General features: G+C 43.2%; 1 protein-coding gene across 1 annotated transcript in view; it reads left to right on the top strand.

The window, feature by feature from the left end:
• The window catches only part of syde2 (synapse defective 1, Rho GTPase, homolog 2 (C. elegans)), a 73,928-nt gene that overhangs the window by 23,569 nt on the left and 30,793 nt on the right, over window positions 1-19,566 (top strand). The window contains 1 exon segment of the mRNA XM_056276554.1: window positions 3,298-4,520. Within this exon segment, the coding sequence (XP_056132529.1) occupies window positions 3,298-4,520 (1,223 nt within the window).

Genomic DNA, 19,566 nt, shown 5'->3' with positions numbered 1-19,566 from the left:
ACTATTAGACTGATCTATTACATCATTTGACAGGTCCTTTACATCATAAAAATGTAATGCCATCGTCTTAGTGAGACACAGCAACTGCAGTCTCCATCAATTCCAATATTGTGAACGTATACGTAGATAAAATGCTACATTTATCCATATTCGTTGACACCAGAATAACATTATCTCTTATACAAAATGTTGGAAGTTGGGAGTTTTTCCTCATCCGAATTGAGGGTTGTGATGGACTGGTGGCCTGTCCAGGGTGTCTCCCCGCCTGCTGCCCAGTGACTGCTGGGATAAGCTCCAGCATCCCGTGACCCTGAGTAAGGATAAGCGGTTTGGATATTGGATGGATGGATGGATGGATGATATCGGGTGTTGCAAATTGTACATAATGTAATATGATTGTAAATTCCTCTGGGATTAAATTGTGATTTATGGCTATATAAATAGATTCGACTTGATATGACTTGAATTAAATTGACTTAACTTGATAAGTCAAATCAGAATAAAAGTGAACTTGTTAAACCCAAGTACATTAGATACAAAAAAAAAAGTTTCAGAATTGACCAAGGGTCTGTGTGTATGTTTCCCCACCACTGATGTTTGGTGTTTTTGCACCTTTAATGCTCTCCACCCATGTTCTCCTTCTCAGAGAGCCTTTGTGTCTATTATTGGCAGGAAGTAGTGAGAGTGAAGTCTACTCAGCCAGAGGAAAAGGAGGCTAAACATGGCTCTGTATGGAATGTGACAGAACAGCCCAGTTCATTTGCACACTGGACAGCTAGCCAGCCAGTCAGCCAGCTAGCCAACCAGCAGTCCAGACTTCTAGCCAACCCACTAGACCTCAGCCCCAGGACAAGGGCCGCCTTTGTCTCCCATCTGCCTGCTATACTCTACCCTGCTCCTGCCCCCCAACTTACCCCCTTCTCTCCATCCTGTTGCACCTCCTCTGGCTCCCTCTCTCCCTCTTAGCCCCTTGCTTCAGAATAGCACAGCAGGCCCCGTCTGAAAATAGAGTTGGTGATGTTGGCAGGTCAAGCTCTCTCACTACACTTTGCTCTCTCTCTCTCTCTCTCTCTCTCTCTCTCTCTCTCTCTCTCTCTCTCTCTCTCTCTCTCTCTCTCTCTCTCTCTCTCTCTCTCTCTCTCTCTCTCTCTCTCTCTCTCTCTCTCTCTCTCTCTCTCTCTCTCTCTCTCTCTCTCTCTCTCTCTCTCTCTCTCTCTCTCTCTCTCTCTCTCTCTCTCTCTCTCTCTCTCTCTCTCTCTCTCTCTCTCTCTCTCTCTCTCTCTCTCTCTCTCTCCCCATTGCCAGAATTGTCTCTTTGGTTTAAGTGTTTTATTCAGAGGAAGTTGTCAGCAAACTGAAATTAGTATTTGAAGTTTTCCATACAAATAGAACAGGAGTTCATTTTATAGATACATTGAATTTGTAAACAGCCCACTAGTCCCACATTTAGTCCAAATAAAGCATTAGTATATTTGATTTGTTTTGTTTTCTTGAGTTCAGAACTCCGAAGTCTTTATTGCCAGGATGAAAATCGTACAGGAATTGATCTTGGGTTGATGTTAAAAAAATAAAAAAATGGGACAGTTACAATATACAAGAAAACACAATGCAAGCAATAACAATTTGTAAGACAACCAACAAAGTGCAGACAATACCAATGTGCAACAACAACAGTGCAAATCATGAAGAACACAAATACCATACAGTACTAGGCTAACCATACAAGTCCTATGAACTACCAAAGGTATTTCCCTCCCACCTACTCACATGGTGTAGCCTTGTTCTCCAATGGACCCATGCACTGAGGTATTCCCTCTAAATATGTAAAAAAGAAAAAAAAGAAGAAGGAAAAAGCAGGTTAACCAAGGAGGAAATCTTATTAGTAGGGAACTGAAGGGGGTAAAGTTGTGTTTTTCTGTTTGATTTTCTGTTTGAAATGAGTTCAGGCTTCCTGTTGGGTAAGTAGCAGGACACCCGTCATTTGACAAATTCCAAATTGTTTTTGGCTCCAGCTCTACCACTCCATCGCGCTCTCGCTCTCTCTCTCTCTCTCTCTCTCTCTCTCTCTCTCTCTCTCTCTCTCTCTCTCTATAGAAAGATCATTTAAACCTTGCAAGCCTTTGAGTAAAAGGTTAAGTTATACTCTATGCAATAGTTTGGACTTCTAATTTAATTAGTACATAAAAAGGTCCATCATTTTTAAACCTTCAACGGACATGAGATGTTGCTGAAAAGAAACAAAAACTAAACAGATCAAACTAGAACAGATCAAACAAAACATCACTGTTGTAACGTCTAGTAATTCTTATACCACTCCAAGTTCTTTAGAATAAAAAAAAATCAAATAAGTTTTTTTTTCCTTTTGATGTTATGTGATGAATAGTCTGATTCTCACAACCACTGATGCATGACAAGTTTGATTCGCTTTTTTCCCCCCATAGCATAAAATAACTAATCCAACCCCACTGAGGCTGTTGTTAGGGAAATTACCAATTTTAAGATGGGCACAATTCTGGGTAACTAAAATCCTCAATTCAGTGTTGGAGACTAAACCATGACGTCACTCCACCATAGAAATTATACCCTGAAATTTCATCTTCTAGACATCTTGTTAGCCTAAATCTGCATCTGTGGTCCACTCCAACTAGATATATCTGCACTATGAATGACTTCAACTAATTCCGGCTCTTAACCCTATATAGTGGTGGTGACTCCTGAGAGAATCCCTCCGAATGCTGCCTACTGTCTTGCCAAAGGTCTAACTGTACCTTTGATACATTCCAGTTGATTTTTCATGGTCTCTAATTGAATTAGTCTCATTATAAACTAGGCAAAGGGATTTTTGTGAAACGTCTGGCCAGGGAGTAGTGTAGTTTTATTGGACAATTAAGTTTGTCATGTTAGCCCCATCACAGCCATCGCTCAGTGGTTTCCTCAAGTTGCTGAATCAGTTTAAGGTTTTGCCCAGGTTTACACGTAAGCTTGAACTGGATTATCCACTCAAATGAAACTGTCTTTAAAATTATGGTTTATGTATCCTGTGCTGTCACTGTTTTTCTCTTCACTACCCTGTCTGTGTTCCCTGGACAATTTGAACAGCCAATTAAAAATAACTGAAACAGTATGGTCTGGTGGCTGGAGATCTCCATTGCTTCTTTGAAAAATCAAACATTAAATACAACATGCTAAAACATTTTGCAACTGAAGTATATAAACGTATGAGTGTTGCAATTACAATAATGTCCCAGGCATCCAGTTAATCACCATTTTTCTCTTGCCTTGTTATTTCAACTGCAGATGGCACTGACCTGCCAAATGGAGCTGGCTTCTCTCCTCCATCCAGCCCAAATCCAGCCAAGAAGAGCAGCTCCCTCAATTGGTCCTTCCCAGATAAGATCAAGTCTCCACGCACTGTCAGGAAAATCTCCATGAAGATGAAGAAGCTTCCAGAGCTCAGTCGGAAACTCAGCGTCAAGGGGACCCAGAGTATTAGTAACAGCAATAACGGCAACGGAAGTAGCCAGTCGGAGCCCAGGTCCCATTCTCCAAGAACCGATAGCAGTGGGCAAGAGGTTGTGCCCTCAGGTTCTCCTAGGTTGTCTGCATCTGGTGGCGGGCAGGTTGCAGCTGCAAGCCGTAATGTCATCTCGCGCTACCACCTGGACAGCAGTGTGTCTACCCAGCACAGCTTTAGTAAGAAGAAAAACAACAGTGGGTCAAAGTCAGCCAGTAAAGGCGGCTATCTTAGTGATGGTGACTCACCGGAGCTGGTGGCCAAGTCTGGGAAGCACGGCTCTGCAGAGGGGAAGGGAAGCAAAAGCAAGGAGATTGCTCCTGGAGGTGGAGGTGAGAGGACAGGAGCAGCAGGAGGAGGAGGAGGGGGAGGTGGAGCAGGAGGAGGAGTGGGAACTGGAGGAGGGAGCCCCAAACTTCACGGCACAGAGCTAGACATTGATGCCTTCCGCCATTACAGCTTCACAGAGCAGCCCAAGTGCAGCCAGTACATCTCAGGCCTGATGAGCCTGCACTTCTATGGAGCCGAGGACCTCAAACCACCACGAATCGACTCTCGGGACGTCTACTGCGCCATCCAAGTGGACTCAGTTAACAAGGCGCGAACCGCACTCCTCACCTGTCGAACCACCTTCCTGGACATGGACCACACCTTCAACATTGAGCTCGAGAATGCACAGCACCTGAAGCTGGTGGTGTTCAGCTGGGAGCCCACACCGAAGCGCAACCGTGTCTGCTGCCACGGCACGGTGGTTCTGCCAGCACTCTTCAGGGTGACGCGCTCCCACCAGCTGGCGGTAAAGCTGGAGCCACGGGGGCTGATTTATGTGAAACTGAGCCTGATGGAGCAGTGGCAGAACTCGCTGGATGGGGGGCCGGATGGAGACAGAGAGCCCCACGTATTTGGGGTGGAGGCATGGAAGGTGGTGGAGAGGGAGGGCACAGGACTTATGGTCCCATTACTGATAGACAAGTGCATCACGGAGATCGAGAAGAGAGGCTGCCAGGTGAGTCTCTCTGTCCGCGGGTTAGTGGTGCTGAAAGTGATAGTTGAGTAGGGCAAGACTTACTTTTTTATCGTTCATTCGCTCACTCATTAATTCGAATCTTTATTTATGCAGAGAAGCCTGACTGAGACCGAAGTCTTAATGGCAGGGTGCCCTGATACAAAAGTTATAATTAAAAAAAAAAAAAAACCAGAGAACAAAAACATGGTAACACAAAGAAGAAGACAAGGATAGAAAATGTAAAATTTAAATCCATGATTTCCCGATCTGTCCCTCCCTCTGGCAGCGAGAACTACAAACCAGGTGTAGCAGCCATTGTCACTTGTGTGCCATCAGCTCAGCAACAAAAAATTCCATCCTTGTAAAAATGGCCTCCTTGGACCAAGGCTAACGCGGGCAATATAATGTATCATACACTAAATCAAATTCTATGGGAACACTGTTCCACTGTAATACTGAATGCAGGATTGGTAGATTTGCTCTCCCAACAGAAGCCTCGTGTTCGTCCTACCTGGTCAAACATTTCAACAGTGGTATATGAAGTGTCTCCAACTATGATAAAGGTGTCTGTCAGTATTAAGTAACCTGACTCCATTATGAGAAGGGAAAATAATTATTAATTAATGGGAAAAAATCCCAGATTCCACCTTTAAATTACAGTCAAGTTAAATGTGTCCATGTGTTGTCATGCATGTTGTAAGTCATTCTTAGCAAGTTCTAAAGCACAGACATCACTCTGAAAACACAATCATTATGAAACAGTTATATAATACATTTTCTATAGAGTCAGAGAGGAGAGTTTGCCCTGTGGCCAGTGGTGATGGTGGGTGAATGACCTAAGCACGGAATTACAACAGATGGGGGCATCATGACATCCCAGAACTGGACCTCAGCTGACTTGCCTTTGCATTCGGCACAAAAATAAAAATAGAAAGACAGCGAGGAAGAGAGAGAGAGAGATGGCGGGACAAGAGGAAATGAAAAAGAGTGAAAGAAACAGAGTTACAAGAGGGTATGGTGAGAAGGTTGAGTAAGCGACAGGCCACTGCCCATAGATCATATTGTTTTTAATTTTCCCTCTTCTTGGTCCTCTTTGAAGAAGGAGATATGGACAGAGAGAAACAGAGAGACAGAAAGAGAGAGAGAGAGCAGCTCTCGTTTCTCCTAATTAGAGCTGAGATGTCGGCAGTAAAAGTGTCTGGCCACCATCCCTGAGCGATCACTCAAGAGGGGCATGCCAAGAGCAGCGGGTGCCGGGGGCCACTGGGCAAACAGTAGGCCTCTCCAAGGAGCTCATCTGTCAACCCAGTCCCAGCTCTGGGCCACTCACACTGTGTGCTGGGCCTCCTCACAATAATAAAAGCGGTGTCTTATTCATCTCAGCTCTGCCAAATTCATTTAAATATACAGTATACGATCAAATGAACTTAACTTCATATCCCCAAGTTTCCTTATTTTTCTCAAAAAAGAAGTTATTCCCATTCAAAAAAAAAACAAAAAAAACAAATCAGAAATGACAGGGCTGAATGCTTAAAGCTTCTTTGTAGTATATTGTGCTTGTAGGAAATGTAGTCAATTTTATTTAGGTATAGGATTGGGTAATAACTCAATGTGATCATTTAGTATTGTATTGGGATGAATTTCAGGTATTGTTATATCATGAGATACATTTCTGTTGTATTATTGCGTAATAACAAGAATCTACCTAAAATTTCTCATGTAATAAGGTCTGAAATATTTGAGGGAGTATTACTTGACAGTAAGTTCTGGTTTTATATTACACTTAAAATTACAACAGTTCAGTTGTGATAAACTTCAGTTGGATTCTTAAAACATTGTCTACCATATTTCCAGGACTATAAGTCGCTGTTTTTTTTACTCGTCTGGCTGGTCCTGCGATTTATATTCCAAAGCAATTTATACAACGTAATTTTGTCGGACGAATACGCTGCATTTCAACTACGGCCACTACATGGCATTGTTTAATATTGTGACTCAATTGAAAATACTGTATTAAAGGACTGCATTGGGATTGGGGTCCACGGCCGCAAATCTCGTGGGAATGGGTGGTTTTAACTTTGCTCTGGGCAGTGTAGCGGACCCCAGCCGGACAAAGGTGAAGCATACTGATGTTCCCAGAAGCCTTTATTCATGTTCAGCCCTTATCCTTTTTTGAACATAAATTAGTGTATCTTCCCTTACACGTTTCTTCTTGAAACACCGTAAAAGCCACAGAACAGATCAGCTCAACAGAATGAGCTTTACAAACAAAATCCCATCCGCATGTCATACCATCAAATATGTGTTAACATGGAAACACCTCGACTAATATATACTTAGCACAAAAAGTAAGGAAATTTGTGTTTGGTAGATTATTTCTTTGTTGTAAAAATGCTTCTTGGCAATAAATCTTATACCGTTGGAAAGCCTGTTTATTTCCCTTTTAAATGGTGCCACATTTGTAAGGAACATGCATTCGTGGGATGAGCAGCAGAGCTGAGTATGTGGGTTGCGCCCATGAAAAATTTGCCAAATTTTCTCTGCCAATGCCAAACAGCTTACTTTGCTGTTGCTATTGACTCTTGTTTTGAGCTTCTGGTACCCCAGGTGCTGACAATCAGGTGCCTGATATAAGATTTATTGCCAAGAAGCATTGTTACAACAAAGAAATAATCTACCAAACACACATTTCCTTACTTTTTGTGCCAAGTTTAGAATGACAAGACATGACATTTTCAATAAATACGTGACAAGACAGAAATTATGCTAACAGTAAACTTTTAGCGACAAAGCTAATATTGGCATTAATGTTGGCATGCCAATATATCGGAACACTTGGCTGCCGTTCAATAGAACAAATTATATATTTCTATACATAAACAACTCAGATTGCATAATACCTTGTTCCCATTCCAGCTAGGCGCTTAATTTTTAATTAATGGAAACATTTTGGATGGATGGATGGATTTTCATGCAGAGTAATAACGAATAGGTGTCGTTTTGTCTGTCGCTCGCTCGTGTGAAAACAACATTTAGATGCGAGATTTTTTAGATCCGCCGATAGACCTTCAAAATAAAACACCCGTAACATTCAAAAGTAGAAACTAGCAAAATAAAAGCTTTCGGTAAGTGATTATCCTATTAATACAACATTTTTTAAGAGTCCTTTACAGGCAGTCAAAAACTAAACTGCGATTAGCTAGCCCTAACAAGAAGGACGGAGTCAACAAATGAAGTTGAAAGAAGATCAAAGCAGATCATTATACAAAAGAAAAGAAAAGCAAAGGTAAGTCTGACATTTGGAAAAAATTCTCAGTTGTTACGGACAAAGATGGAAACGAACTGGATTGTATTAGTTGCGACAAATGTGCAAAAGTCTTAATCTACAACGGGCACAAATCTGGCACCTCTGGGTTGAGGCGACATGCCTGCTCTGTTCTCCCCGGTCAAAGTAAGCTCTTCTTCAAAGATACAGCACTTCCTGCACATATTAAACAAGATGCTACTGGGAAATATGCCGCACTTCGCTGTAGAGACAGACATTCAGCTGTATGATTTCGTCGCCGGGAAATGCTTTGTTGACATAGAATAGAATAGAATAGAATAGAAAGCCTTTATTGTCATGGTACAGAATACAATGCTGATCAGTGCATTAGAAGACATAGGGAAATGAAACAATATAAAACAACCTTAGCAAAAAAAGCCCAAAACAAAACAAAAATACAGCAAACCACACGTTTTAAAATAATAAGTTAAATAAATAAATACAATGTAATGTTTCCCTAGAATAGACGTATTTATTGCACTAGAATAACTACTGCACTAGTATGAATGTAATTATGCGCTACAACGTAATTTTGTTACGTTATTACCGACAGGTATGCACCTCTATTAATACGACACAGTAAAATAGCGTGTTTTGCCTAAGGGACAGGAGAAGACAAAATCAATGGGACTCTATTGTGCGGGTGTGATTGGTCAGAATGTTTAAAGGTGCGAGTGGGAGTGGACACACATATTGCAGGAGAGCGGGCATGAGTCTAACACACACATTGCAGGAGCAGGCAGCAATGGTCAGAAATCTAGCGGAGTGGGATTTAGAAAACAGTCCTGCGCAGGGCTCTATACTGTACCAGCATATAAATGTGACTTACACAGAGACAATTTATATATGTTCTTTTTTCTCCAAACAATGCATTTTTTTTTGTTGCTTAGTGCGACTTATACTCCAGTGCGACTTGTAGTCTGGGAAATACCGCATTTGCGTAAATAAGCCGATGTCATGATCTATCTTTTCCATAGGTTTATCAAGATAATATCATTTTTATATTGCCCAGCAGTATATTGGCAGTTCAAACACATATGTATGGTGAATACAGCGTTGCCATGCTATAACATGTAACCTCCAGGGCTCGATGAGTTGGCCGTGACCTGTCCCCCATAGATGAGCCCTCTCCACACTAAATGATATGAATGCTGATTATAACCTCAATTTGATCATAACGGCTGATTTTCAAGATTGCGGAGAGTCTGCGCCATTCTGTGCAAAATAGGGCAGGTCACCGTGGACATTTGCAAATTTCAATCATTAAGTGCGCAGTGTCTTGCCTTTCCACAGTCTAATCCAATTATAAAAGTCGTGTTGTCTGCCTGGGGCTCTAGGACCCGAGAGGGGTTGTCTAGACAGCAAGGCCACTCTCACCTGACTACCATATCCACGGGCCAGCTATGTAGCTCTCAGTTTACCAGCAGCTTGTCAGGATAATCTAACAGCTCAGCTGTGTTGTGTGTATCTAATGCAGTCTACTGCGTCTCTGCGTCTCCGATCTCTATCATTGTCTCTTTGTTGTTGTCTCTTTTCCTCTCTCTTGTCTCTCCCTATCGCTTACTTTCTCTCTTTGAAGTCTTTGTTTCTTTCAGTGTCTCCCTCCCTTGGACACTCATCATCCCTCTCTGTGTTTGTCTTTATCGCTCTCCATCTCGCTCTCACTGTCTCTTTCCCCGCTTTGCTGCTTTTTCATTACAGCGATATAGCACACAGTGGAGTAGATTGTGTGTAGTGTATCAGCAAAATATCCTGTGTAAGAGTTCCTCCTGGTTGTGGGTTTAGGAGATCGGGACTGACACCAGATCTCAGAGGAATTTACAGGCTGTCTGTAAAGCATGCATGGTCTAACCTGTAGTGGGATGTCTTCACGAATTATTTTATGGATCTTTGATCGAGACCCCCCCCCTTTTTTTTCCAGAGTCTCAGAATTGCATGTCCTGAGGGCTCCTCTAAGCTTTCAAGATGCTAGATGGATGATTGTGGCTGTTTTGAATAGACTGCAGATAATGTGCGTCAGAGACAGGAGTTATGCACTGTACGTGAGTGGCGCTCGTTAAAAAGACAGACGCACTTTGAAAAAGGAATTATCTCAGTAACCCACATACCACCACACATGTTATTTAGAAAATTCTTTGGTTCAATTTTTCAGTTGTTTGAGCAATTATAGAGTCAGGCTGTTAATGGGACAGAAAACGTCACTTAAATACATTCATGGCTTGTGATATTGAGAGCCCAAAAGAAATAGGCAAGTTTGACAATTTAAGAGGAAGTTGTGGGGATTTTTGTACTAGGGGTCGCCGTGCAGTCTGCTGGATGAATGAGCAATGCGTGCAGTCACGTGTGCTCGAGCCTGAGAAAATTCCACCGGTGTCAATGTTCAAAACAGAAGGGGCAAAAATGCACAAGCCAAAATCAACATCTGCAGACAAGTTGGCGGAAAGTGAATCTGAAGGCAGTGAGTATGAATTAGACTATCAGTCTCCTTTAGTGCAGGAAAATGGTCAAAGACGGTTTGCTGTAATGGCCTTCGAGCCCATTGCTCCCAAGTCTCACTCGTCAGTGTGTGGAGCCGATGTGACGTCGGAGCATTTACACAAGCGATCCGGGGGACTTATCTGTATGGTCGAAATAGTCTCAATAACGACCTTCAAGAAATTGCCCGTGATGAGTTAATTCTGCTTAAAAACAGACTTTCATATGATGATATCTCAGTTGTATGAGTTCTTTATTTTCAATAATGTGCATGAATTAGTTCACATTATAATCAGAGTCCAAACTATATTCTTACCATGTGTTCACTTTTCCTTTAAGAATGACGCAGGCCTGACTTGTGAGCTCTGGTGAACAATGCTGATTATTAACATGTTAATTACTGTTTTCATGTGCACGTGTGTTGTTTGTGCACATTTTTCTTCAGGTAGTTTGCCATTCATCAGTCATACAGTCACTGTTGTCATGGAAACAAGTTTTTTTTCTCCTTTTGCCAGTCATTACCTTTGCATTAATTAGCATACTACGCCTTGTCCAGGGCTTTTTTTTTTTTGCCGTGTTGCCCAGCGCCAGCAGCAGGAAAAGGGCAAGCCCTCTTAGCGAACAGCTGTTCCCTGCCTGCGCCCGGCTCTCCCCCAAAGAAAGGTTCTTTTTTTCTGAATGGACTTGTTGTTCATTGTGTCCACTGACTTATGTTTACTCTCACACAAAGCCAAATCCCTGACTAATCTGTCCTCCTCTCTCCCTCTCGCGTGAGGTTTAGAGACCGCTGCTCCACCAGACAGATCTCACCCGTTGTTTGGCTGGTGGGATCCATGGACTTTAAAGGGGATAGTTTTACTGTTTTTACTGTTTTTTTAGAGCTGAATATATGTCAGTATGGGTCTTGTTTGTGTAGAAGTGATTGCCCTCAGGATGAATTTAACAAAGAGATATGGTTTGAGATACGCCATTTCTTTTTGTGTGGGAGGAAATGCACATTACGATCAACCCCTCGGAAATAAATGCCAAGGTAATTTCGGGGCATTAACAATGCCGAGAGCCATGTGACGTGGGCAACACACATGGGGTCCAAGCACGTTAGACCAGTCAATTATGAGGGGAGTAGAAAGGCGACACGGTGGCGTTAGTCAACTCTCTGGATAGACTTGTGAGAAGCTGGGTCGAGGCGTTCAACTCAAGCACTGCCACCTTCAACACCCCCACCCCACACCACCGTCACTGTCTCTTCATCTACACCCTTTTTTTTTAACCTTTTTCTGTGTGAGTAGGCAGAGAAGGGCTAAAAACAAGTGCTTACTTACTCTTAGAGTGCTCATAGACTTGAGCCTCCAAAGGCAGTAAAGACAGTTGTGTGTGTGTGTGCGTGCGCGCACGCATTGTGTGTATGTTGACCCAGACCCAACCTGCCATTCACAGCCCACTGACTTAACATGTTGCCAGGACAACCACACCAGTTAGCCTGCCCCGCCACATACCAGACAGACACATGTAGGAGAAATTATGGGATGTGTCCAGTTTGGCCTAATCCTGGCATTACAAGGAGGCCATTTGAGCCAGGCTTCATGTAGCAGATGTCAACGTGTAAAACTACTTCTAAAGGGAACTGTGTTTGTTAAGAGTTCTTTCAAGTCACCCTGAGGTCTTTGGCTGAGTTGGCCAAAAGTGCTGATTGCATGGATGTCAATGGTGAATGTTATGCTGGCTGTGTTACTTTCAACACTTTTGTGTGTATATTGGGATGAAACACATCCTGTCTTCCTTTTGCATGTATGCTCAAGACTTGGTAATAGAAGCATAATTTGATAATAATGATGCTACACAATACTGCCATATTGCCTTTATGGGCGTGTTAAAAAAAAGAGGGATGCTGTGGTATAGACATTTGGGGGGACCTCCCCGAGAATTGTTTTAAGTGCATTTCCCACAATTCTATGATATTTAAATGTGAAAATTCCCACATTTTAAAACATGGTTTTGAGGACTTGCATTGTGACCAGATATTATTATTTTACCAGAAAAATCTTGATTATTTTCATTTAAATATTCTGCTTTTATTACTAGTTTTATTTACTGCTGACACGTAGGCCTAGGTTAAAACTAATGTTATCAAGCTGTTAAGTCTCGCATTCCAGTTTCTCACCTGATTGTATCTCCAGAGCATGTCCGTCTGGCCACTCCTCTCCTTCTCCGTCTCTCTGTGCTGCCTGCATTGTGACCAGATAATATTATTATACCAGACAACCAATGACTGACCTTCGTGATCATTTTAATTTGATACACTGAATACTCTGATTGTATTACTAGTTTTATTAGCTTTAATGTTATCATTAGGGATGGGTATAGTTAAGATTTTAACGGACCGATTCTGCTCATCGATCCAGTACTTTTAACGGTACTCCTATCAGTTCTTTTTGTTATTTTTTTAAGAGAAAAAATGCAACAAATTAAGAACAGACTTAACGGCATTGTTTTATTTTCTCATGTGTGGACAGTGCATTACTTTTGATCATTAACCCTTGTTTATATAATTTAGTTAACTCCGTGTGAGCTCCAGGCTACTAGCATACATAACATACCTGAGGTGGATGGGGCAACGAGAGATGAACTACGAGCTAGGCAGTCAAAAACTGCATTTATCCGCCTGTATTTGATGCACTTCCGCTGGATGTTTCGAAAGATTGCTTGTTTCCGCCCTTACATGCAAAGGACTTGTTGCACTTGTGGCAACGAGCATTGTCGGCATTGACTCTAGTGAAGTATAACCAGACTTTGACCATTTCTCTCCGCCATTGTCACTAAGAGCAGAGAGAGAGAGAGAGACTAGCAAAAATGCTTCATAGACGAATGTCTTCATTTTATTGCAAATTAGAAATGGAGTTGGTGAGATAAGTCTGCAAGAAAATGTTTATGTAGCCTAAATAAACAGGACATTTATTTTCTTAATATCCCCAATACCGATAGCAAAGCCGTTAATGTCGGAACATCACCAATACTACGGTCTTTAATAAGTAGCACCGGTGCCCTTTTAATATCGGGTTTCAGTACCCATCTCTAGTTATCATGCTGTTTAGCTAGCTACAGAGTAAGTGTGTAAAGTGTACAATGTACAGGTAGTAACAGTTACCTGGAACATTAGCTATTGCCTTATCTACTAAGCTAACATTACAGTTACCTGAAACGTTAGCTACTGCTTTATTTACTAAGCTAGCATGACCTATTTAGGTATCTAGTTACTTACTGTCTGAAAAAAACTTATATGTCCTGCCAAGGTACCGCATTTCCCGGATTATAAACAGGGCCGGCGTGAGGCAATCAAGCGCTCAGGGCAAAACAACGAAAGTGCGCCCCAGTGTGGACTTCACAAAACGTGATAAAACGCCTCATATTACTGCCAGCTATTTAAAACCAGTACGCTGTTAACACCCAACATTAAATGTAGGTTATAACAACATGGAAACACAACGTTTAAGTATCCCTGTGGTTGTGAGGACCTGTCTTTAATTAACACCGTAGTTATTTGCGAAATTAAATGCACACACAGCCCCCCCCCCATTTCAAAATAAACCCATTATAATGACCACCGTCAGCTGTAAGGCGTCTTTTCAGAGCGTCGCTGGTTAATTGTTAAACAACTCCCATATGTTCATATTATTTGGCTCTCGTATCTTTTCAACAACATTTCATATTGTAGCGTACTCGGGGGACAACGCAACCACAGGAACTGCCGCGGCCGGGAAGCGAACCAGTATCGCCCGCACCGCAGGAGACATCGCTAACCGCTCGACTAAAGGGTCTGACTCACCAGCCAGCGGCCAGCGTGTCTACTTATACGTGCACGTTACAATATTCATTTCGACATTGAAATGATGTAACATAACACAGTTACACACACTTAGGCCTAGGCCTATCCCATCCATTATCGAATAATAGGTTGACTCACCCCCTTATAAGTGGACCTTTCTTGATTTGGCTGCAGCAAACTCTTCAATTAACTTGGAGTAATCCAATTTGCGCGATATTTGGAGCTCAATTGCGATTGCGGCCAGTCCATTCAGACGGTCTTGAGACATAGGTGACCGCAAGTAAGTTTTCATGAGTTTGAGACGAGAAAAGCCTCTCACCACAGGCCACTGTTACCGGCACAGTCAACAACATGCGCAGGGCAACGCTGAGATTTGGGTACAGATCCAAGATGTTTTCCCGGTAAATGTAACCCAGTATGTCAAAGGGAGAATCTGGCAAGCCACTGGGATAGCTCTTTACCACTATGCCCATCTCAAGACGCAGGTCGTCGGGATCTGTGTCCTCCATCTCCTCCTAGCTGAGGACTCGCCGCCGGCGCCACCCGTAAAAAACGCTGTTAATTTTGGATACGCTTGCAGTGCTTTTTGTCTTTTCGAGTGTACGGCGTCTATTTTCCGCCCCACTTATTTCGACGACCGTTTCGGTTTTTTTGTTGTTGTGGTTTTGTTTTCTGTGTTTGCTAGCTTATGAACACACCGACACAGTATGCTAGCAGTAGCACACACCAACGTTTGAGATGTAGAGAACGCAGTATTTTTTTTCCAGCGGTGGCGCGGCGCCCTTTGGCGCCCCTAGTGGCTTGGCGCCCTGGGAAGATTGCCCAGTTTGCCCAGCGCATGCGCCGGCTTTGATTATGAATCGCTGTTTGTTTGTTTTTTGTTTTTGTTTTGTTTGTTTTTTACCCGTCTCTACGGTCTTGCAATTTATTCTACCCAAAGCGATTTACACAGTGTAATTTTGTCGGGCGAATAAAGTGATAATTGGATAACTAAGGCCACTAGATGGCACTGTTTAATTTTATGACTCAATTTAAGCGCCCCTAGAAACTGAATGAGGGTAGAACGGACATCGAATGGACATGTCTTGCTCATTTTGAGTTGTTAAAAAATGGCGATTGTTGTCAGTTGTTATGGTGCCAACACGCGTCAGTGGGGCCGTAAATGTTGGTACTGCTCGTTTGGTCGTTACTGCAAAACTTCACTTCAGTGAATCTACTAGTACTACTTTCGGTTTATACGGCGTTAGCCCGCTACAACGGTCACAGTTCTTTGCAATGGCCGCGGTTAAAATGGCCGCCGCAGCGCTGACCATCCTGCTGTGATGATCTGAATTGGAATGTCCGGTCTGCTGTCATTCAGTTTCTGGGGTACCACCATATACATTCGATTTATGTATGTTTGTTTTAAATTGTGGGATCGAACACAGAAATAAAGAGCCATTTGCTAGCAGAACCCCCGCAGTCGGCAAGTACTTTATGGGTGTCTTCTTTCCCCCATTTTTAAACTAACGAACATACAAATACATGTTATGCATAAAAAAAGTTCAGTATTTTCTGCTGAATCGAATGGTACCAGGGCCGAAGCAATCTGACCTCTTGCTTTGACGCTACGAGGGTACTTTTCCTATCGGGATACGTGCCTTGGCACGACACCTGCCCTGCTTTCTCCACCTTTTAGGTAACGTTACTTTCTCCACTTGTTCACCTCCACTGACTGACCAAAAACTAAAACTAGAACCTGTCAGATTACCATCGCAGCATGGAAAGACGTACAATGGATTAGAACATTAGGAGATCTGATCTGAGCTTTTTTAGCGAACATTAATAGTGTAAACTACTAATAAGACACATTAGTCCCTAGCTAACGGGTCTGACCCTTTAGCGGAGCGGTTAGTGATGTCGCCTTGTGGTGCAGTACACCCGTATCGAATCCCGCACCGGGCAAAAAAATAACCGGTTACAATAGCAACAACAACATGCTAAATCAGACAACTGAGTTGTGTGTGTGACAGATGTCGCACGGTGGCGCAGTGGTTAGCGCGGTCGCCTCACAGCAAGAAGGTTCTGGGTTCGAGTCCCGGGGTAATCCAACCGTGGGGGTCGTCCCGGGTCGTCCTCTGTGTGGAGTTTGCATGTTCTCCCCGTGTCTGTGTGGGTTTCCTCCCACAGTCCAAAGACATGTAGGTCAGGTGAATCGACCGTACTAGATTGCCCCTAGGTATGAATGTGTGTGTGTGTGTGTGTGTGTATGTGGGCACTGTGTGATGGCCTGGCGGCCTGTCCAGGGTGTGTCCCCGCCTGTCGCCTAGTGACTGCTGGGATAGGCTCCAGCATCCCCGCAAGCGTGAGAGCAGGATGAGCTGTTCGGATAATGGATGGATGGATGTTGTGTGTGATCGATGGGCACAACAAAGTGTACAATTCGGAGGGGGGGGGCACACACTTGTTTTCCTTAACAAATGGAAATAAATTGAAAATAAACAGGAAACAACAAGGGACATATCCATTTACTGGGTTCATAAAAGGAGGACATATTTAACATTTTCTACTATATATTGGGGGGGCACCTTGGTATTTTCTCAGTATTGGGGGGCACGATCCCCGCTCCCCCCAAAAACTGCATAGTTATGCTTAAAGAGGGGATACTTCATTTTGTTCTTAAAACTTTGGGTTTCCCCTTTTGACTAATTACAAACAAAGGTGTAGGTGTAGCCTACATTTCTTCTTTTCCTTTTGTAAATACACAGCAGTAGAATGGGATGAGAACAAATATACTGCTCAAAAAAATAAAGGGAACACCTAAAAACACAATATAGACCTCGATGAATGAAATATTTCAGCTGAAAATCTTTATTTATTAGACAGAGGAATGTGTTTAGAGCAAAATAACCTAAGAATGATCAATGGAAATCAAAATCATTAGCCCATTAAGGTCTGGATTCAGAATCATACTCAAAATCAAAGTGGAAAATGAGAACATAGGCTGATCCAACTTCTGTGGAAATTCTTCAAGACGATTCAAAATGAGGCTCAGTAGTGTGTGTGGCCTCCACGTGCCTGTATGCACTCCCTACAACGTCTGGGCATGCTCCTGATGAGACGACGGATGGTCTCCTGAGGGATCTCCTCCCAGACCTGGATCAGGGCATCGGTCAACTCCTGGACAGTCTGTGGTGCCACATCGTGTTGGCGGATGGTACGAGACATGATGTCCCAGAGGTGCTCGATTGGATTCAGGTCTGGGGAACGTGCAGGCCAGTCCATAGCATCAATGCCCTCGACATACAGGAACTGCTGACACACTCTGGCCACATGAGGACGAGCATTGTCATGCATGAGCAGGAACCCAGGGCCCACTGCACCAGCATATGGTCTGACAATGGGTCTGAGGATCTCATCCCGGTAGCTAATGGCAGTCATGGTACCTCTGGCTAGCACGTAGAGGTCTGTGCGGCCCTCCAAGGATATGCCTCCCCAGACCATCACTGACCCACCGCCAAACCGGTCATGCTGGAGGATGTTGCAGGCAGCAGAACGTTCTCCACAGCGTCTCCAGACTCTCTCACGTCTGTCACATGTGTTCAGTGTGAACCTGCTCTCATCTGTGAAGAGCACAGGGCGCCAATGGCGAATCTGCCAACCAAGATGTTCTCTGGCAAAAGTCAATCGGGCTGCACGGTGTTGGGCTGTGAGCACAGGCCCCAATTGTGGACGTCGGGCCCTCATACCATCCTCATGCATTCTGTTTCTCACTGTTTGAGCAGAAACCTGCACATTAGTGGCCTGTTGAAGGTCATTCTGTAGGGCTCTGGCAGTGCTCCTCCTGTTCCTCCTTGCACAAAGGACCAGATAGCGGTCCTGCTGCGGGGTTGTTGTCCTCCTGCGGCCCCCTCCACGTCTCCTGGTGTACTGGCCTGTCTCCTGGTACCTCCTCCATGCTCTGGACACTGTGCTGGGAGACACATCAAATCTTCTTGCCACAGCACGCATTGATGTGCCATCCTGGATGAGCTGCACTACCTGAGCAACTTCTGTAGGTTGCAGATACCGCCTCATGCCACCTCTAGTGGTGAGGGCACTAGCAAAATGAAAAACTAACCAAAGATCGGCCAGAAAAGATGAGGACAGGCAAATGGTCTGTGGCCACCACCTGCAAATCCATTCCTGTTATAGGGGTTGTCTTGCAAATTGTCTAATTTCCACCAGGTGGAAATTAGACAATTTACCAACAGGTGAAATTGATTCACAAATCAGTGTTGCTCCCTAACTGGACAGGTTGATATCTCAAAAGTATGATTGACTTGGAGCTACATTGCATTGCTTATGTGTTCCCTTTATTTTTTTGAGCAGTGTATATTTGGGTTCTTGTTTTTCTCTCTGAGTTTTTGAAAAGCGGCTGTTGGCACTCAAGTCATCAGGATTATGTGAAAGCTCCTGGGAGAAACTTGTGAAATTGAAATTTCAACTTGAAATGTTCTAAATTTGACTTAAGACGGTGCAAAGCAGTGCCTCTTTATATTGTGTAAGCACATCTTTTGGCGGCTCATCGATACCAGTTGTTTTGCAAGAGTCAAAGCAGCTTGTACCAGCCAGGTGCTGTGCCACACTGTGACCTATGACCTCTTACAGCAAGAATCCAAGAGCTGTGCCTTGGAGCTGTCCATTGTAAAAGGGGTTAGATTATAATGTTGAGTGTCAGCTCATTTTTCTCCATTTGTTAAATTACAAAAAAAATAATAATTTGCATTTGCTGCTAGCTTAACCCAAGATGTCTTCTCTGTCTTCTTAAATTAAATTAATATGACCCTTTTGCAACAAGCTTAACTTATTTGAATGAGAAGTGCTACTCAAGATGTTTTTGGATTGCTTAAGAAAAAATGTGAAGCCATTCCCATCATGCGGCCAGTGAAGAGGAATAGCATGATGAATTGAAATTAAACATTGTTTAATAGAAGTCTCTGTACCTCCGCTGTGTCACTAAAATCCTACGGGGCTCGTCTGCTTACAGTGCACTGCATGATTTAAGAATTAAAGCTCAACAAAACCGTACACTAACAAATGAGCAAACTGAGATGCCCTGAATATGTTCCCTGGAGAAATATAGCATACCTCAGAAATGGAGACATCACCTGAAAAAATGAATCAAGGGCCTCTTGCCTATAGATTTAATCAGGTGCTTCTTATCTTAATTATCCAACGAGTATTAAGCTACTGTTGCGCCTGGGGATTGTTGCGCTTCAATGGACGTGTGAGTTTTGAGACGGGTGGGTTGACTTTGGCAGTCGTTTTGGCTTTCTTCCAGCAGCACGTTGTTTGGATAGACTCAGAACTTGATCGATTGGGTTGTAAAAATGTCCGCCTCTTGGTTGACCGTTTGACTCCTAGGCCATGTGTGTTTATTTGACCTGATTATGTGTGTGTGT

The sequence above is a fragment of the Lampris incognitus genome, chromosome 3, assembly GCF_029633865.1.
Source record: "Lampris incognitus isolate fLamInc1 chromosome 3, fLamInc1.hap2, whole genome shotgun sequence".
NCBI lineage: Eukaryota > Metazoa > Chordata > Actinopteri > Lampriformes > Lampridae > Lampris > Lampris incognitus.
The sequence above is the reverse complement of the archived record's forward strand: the minus strand, read 5'-3'. Positions and strand labels throughout refer to the sequence as shown.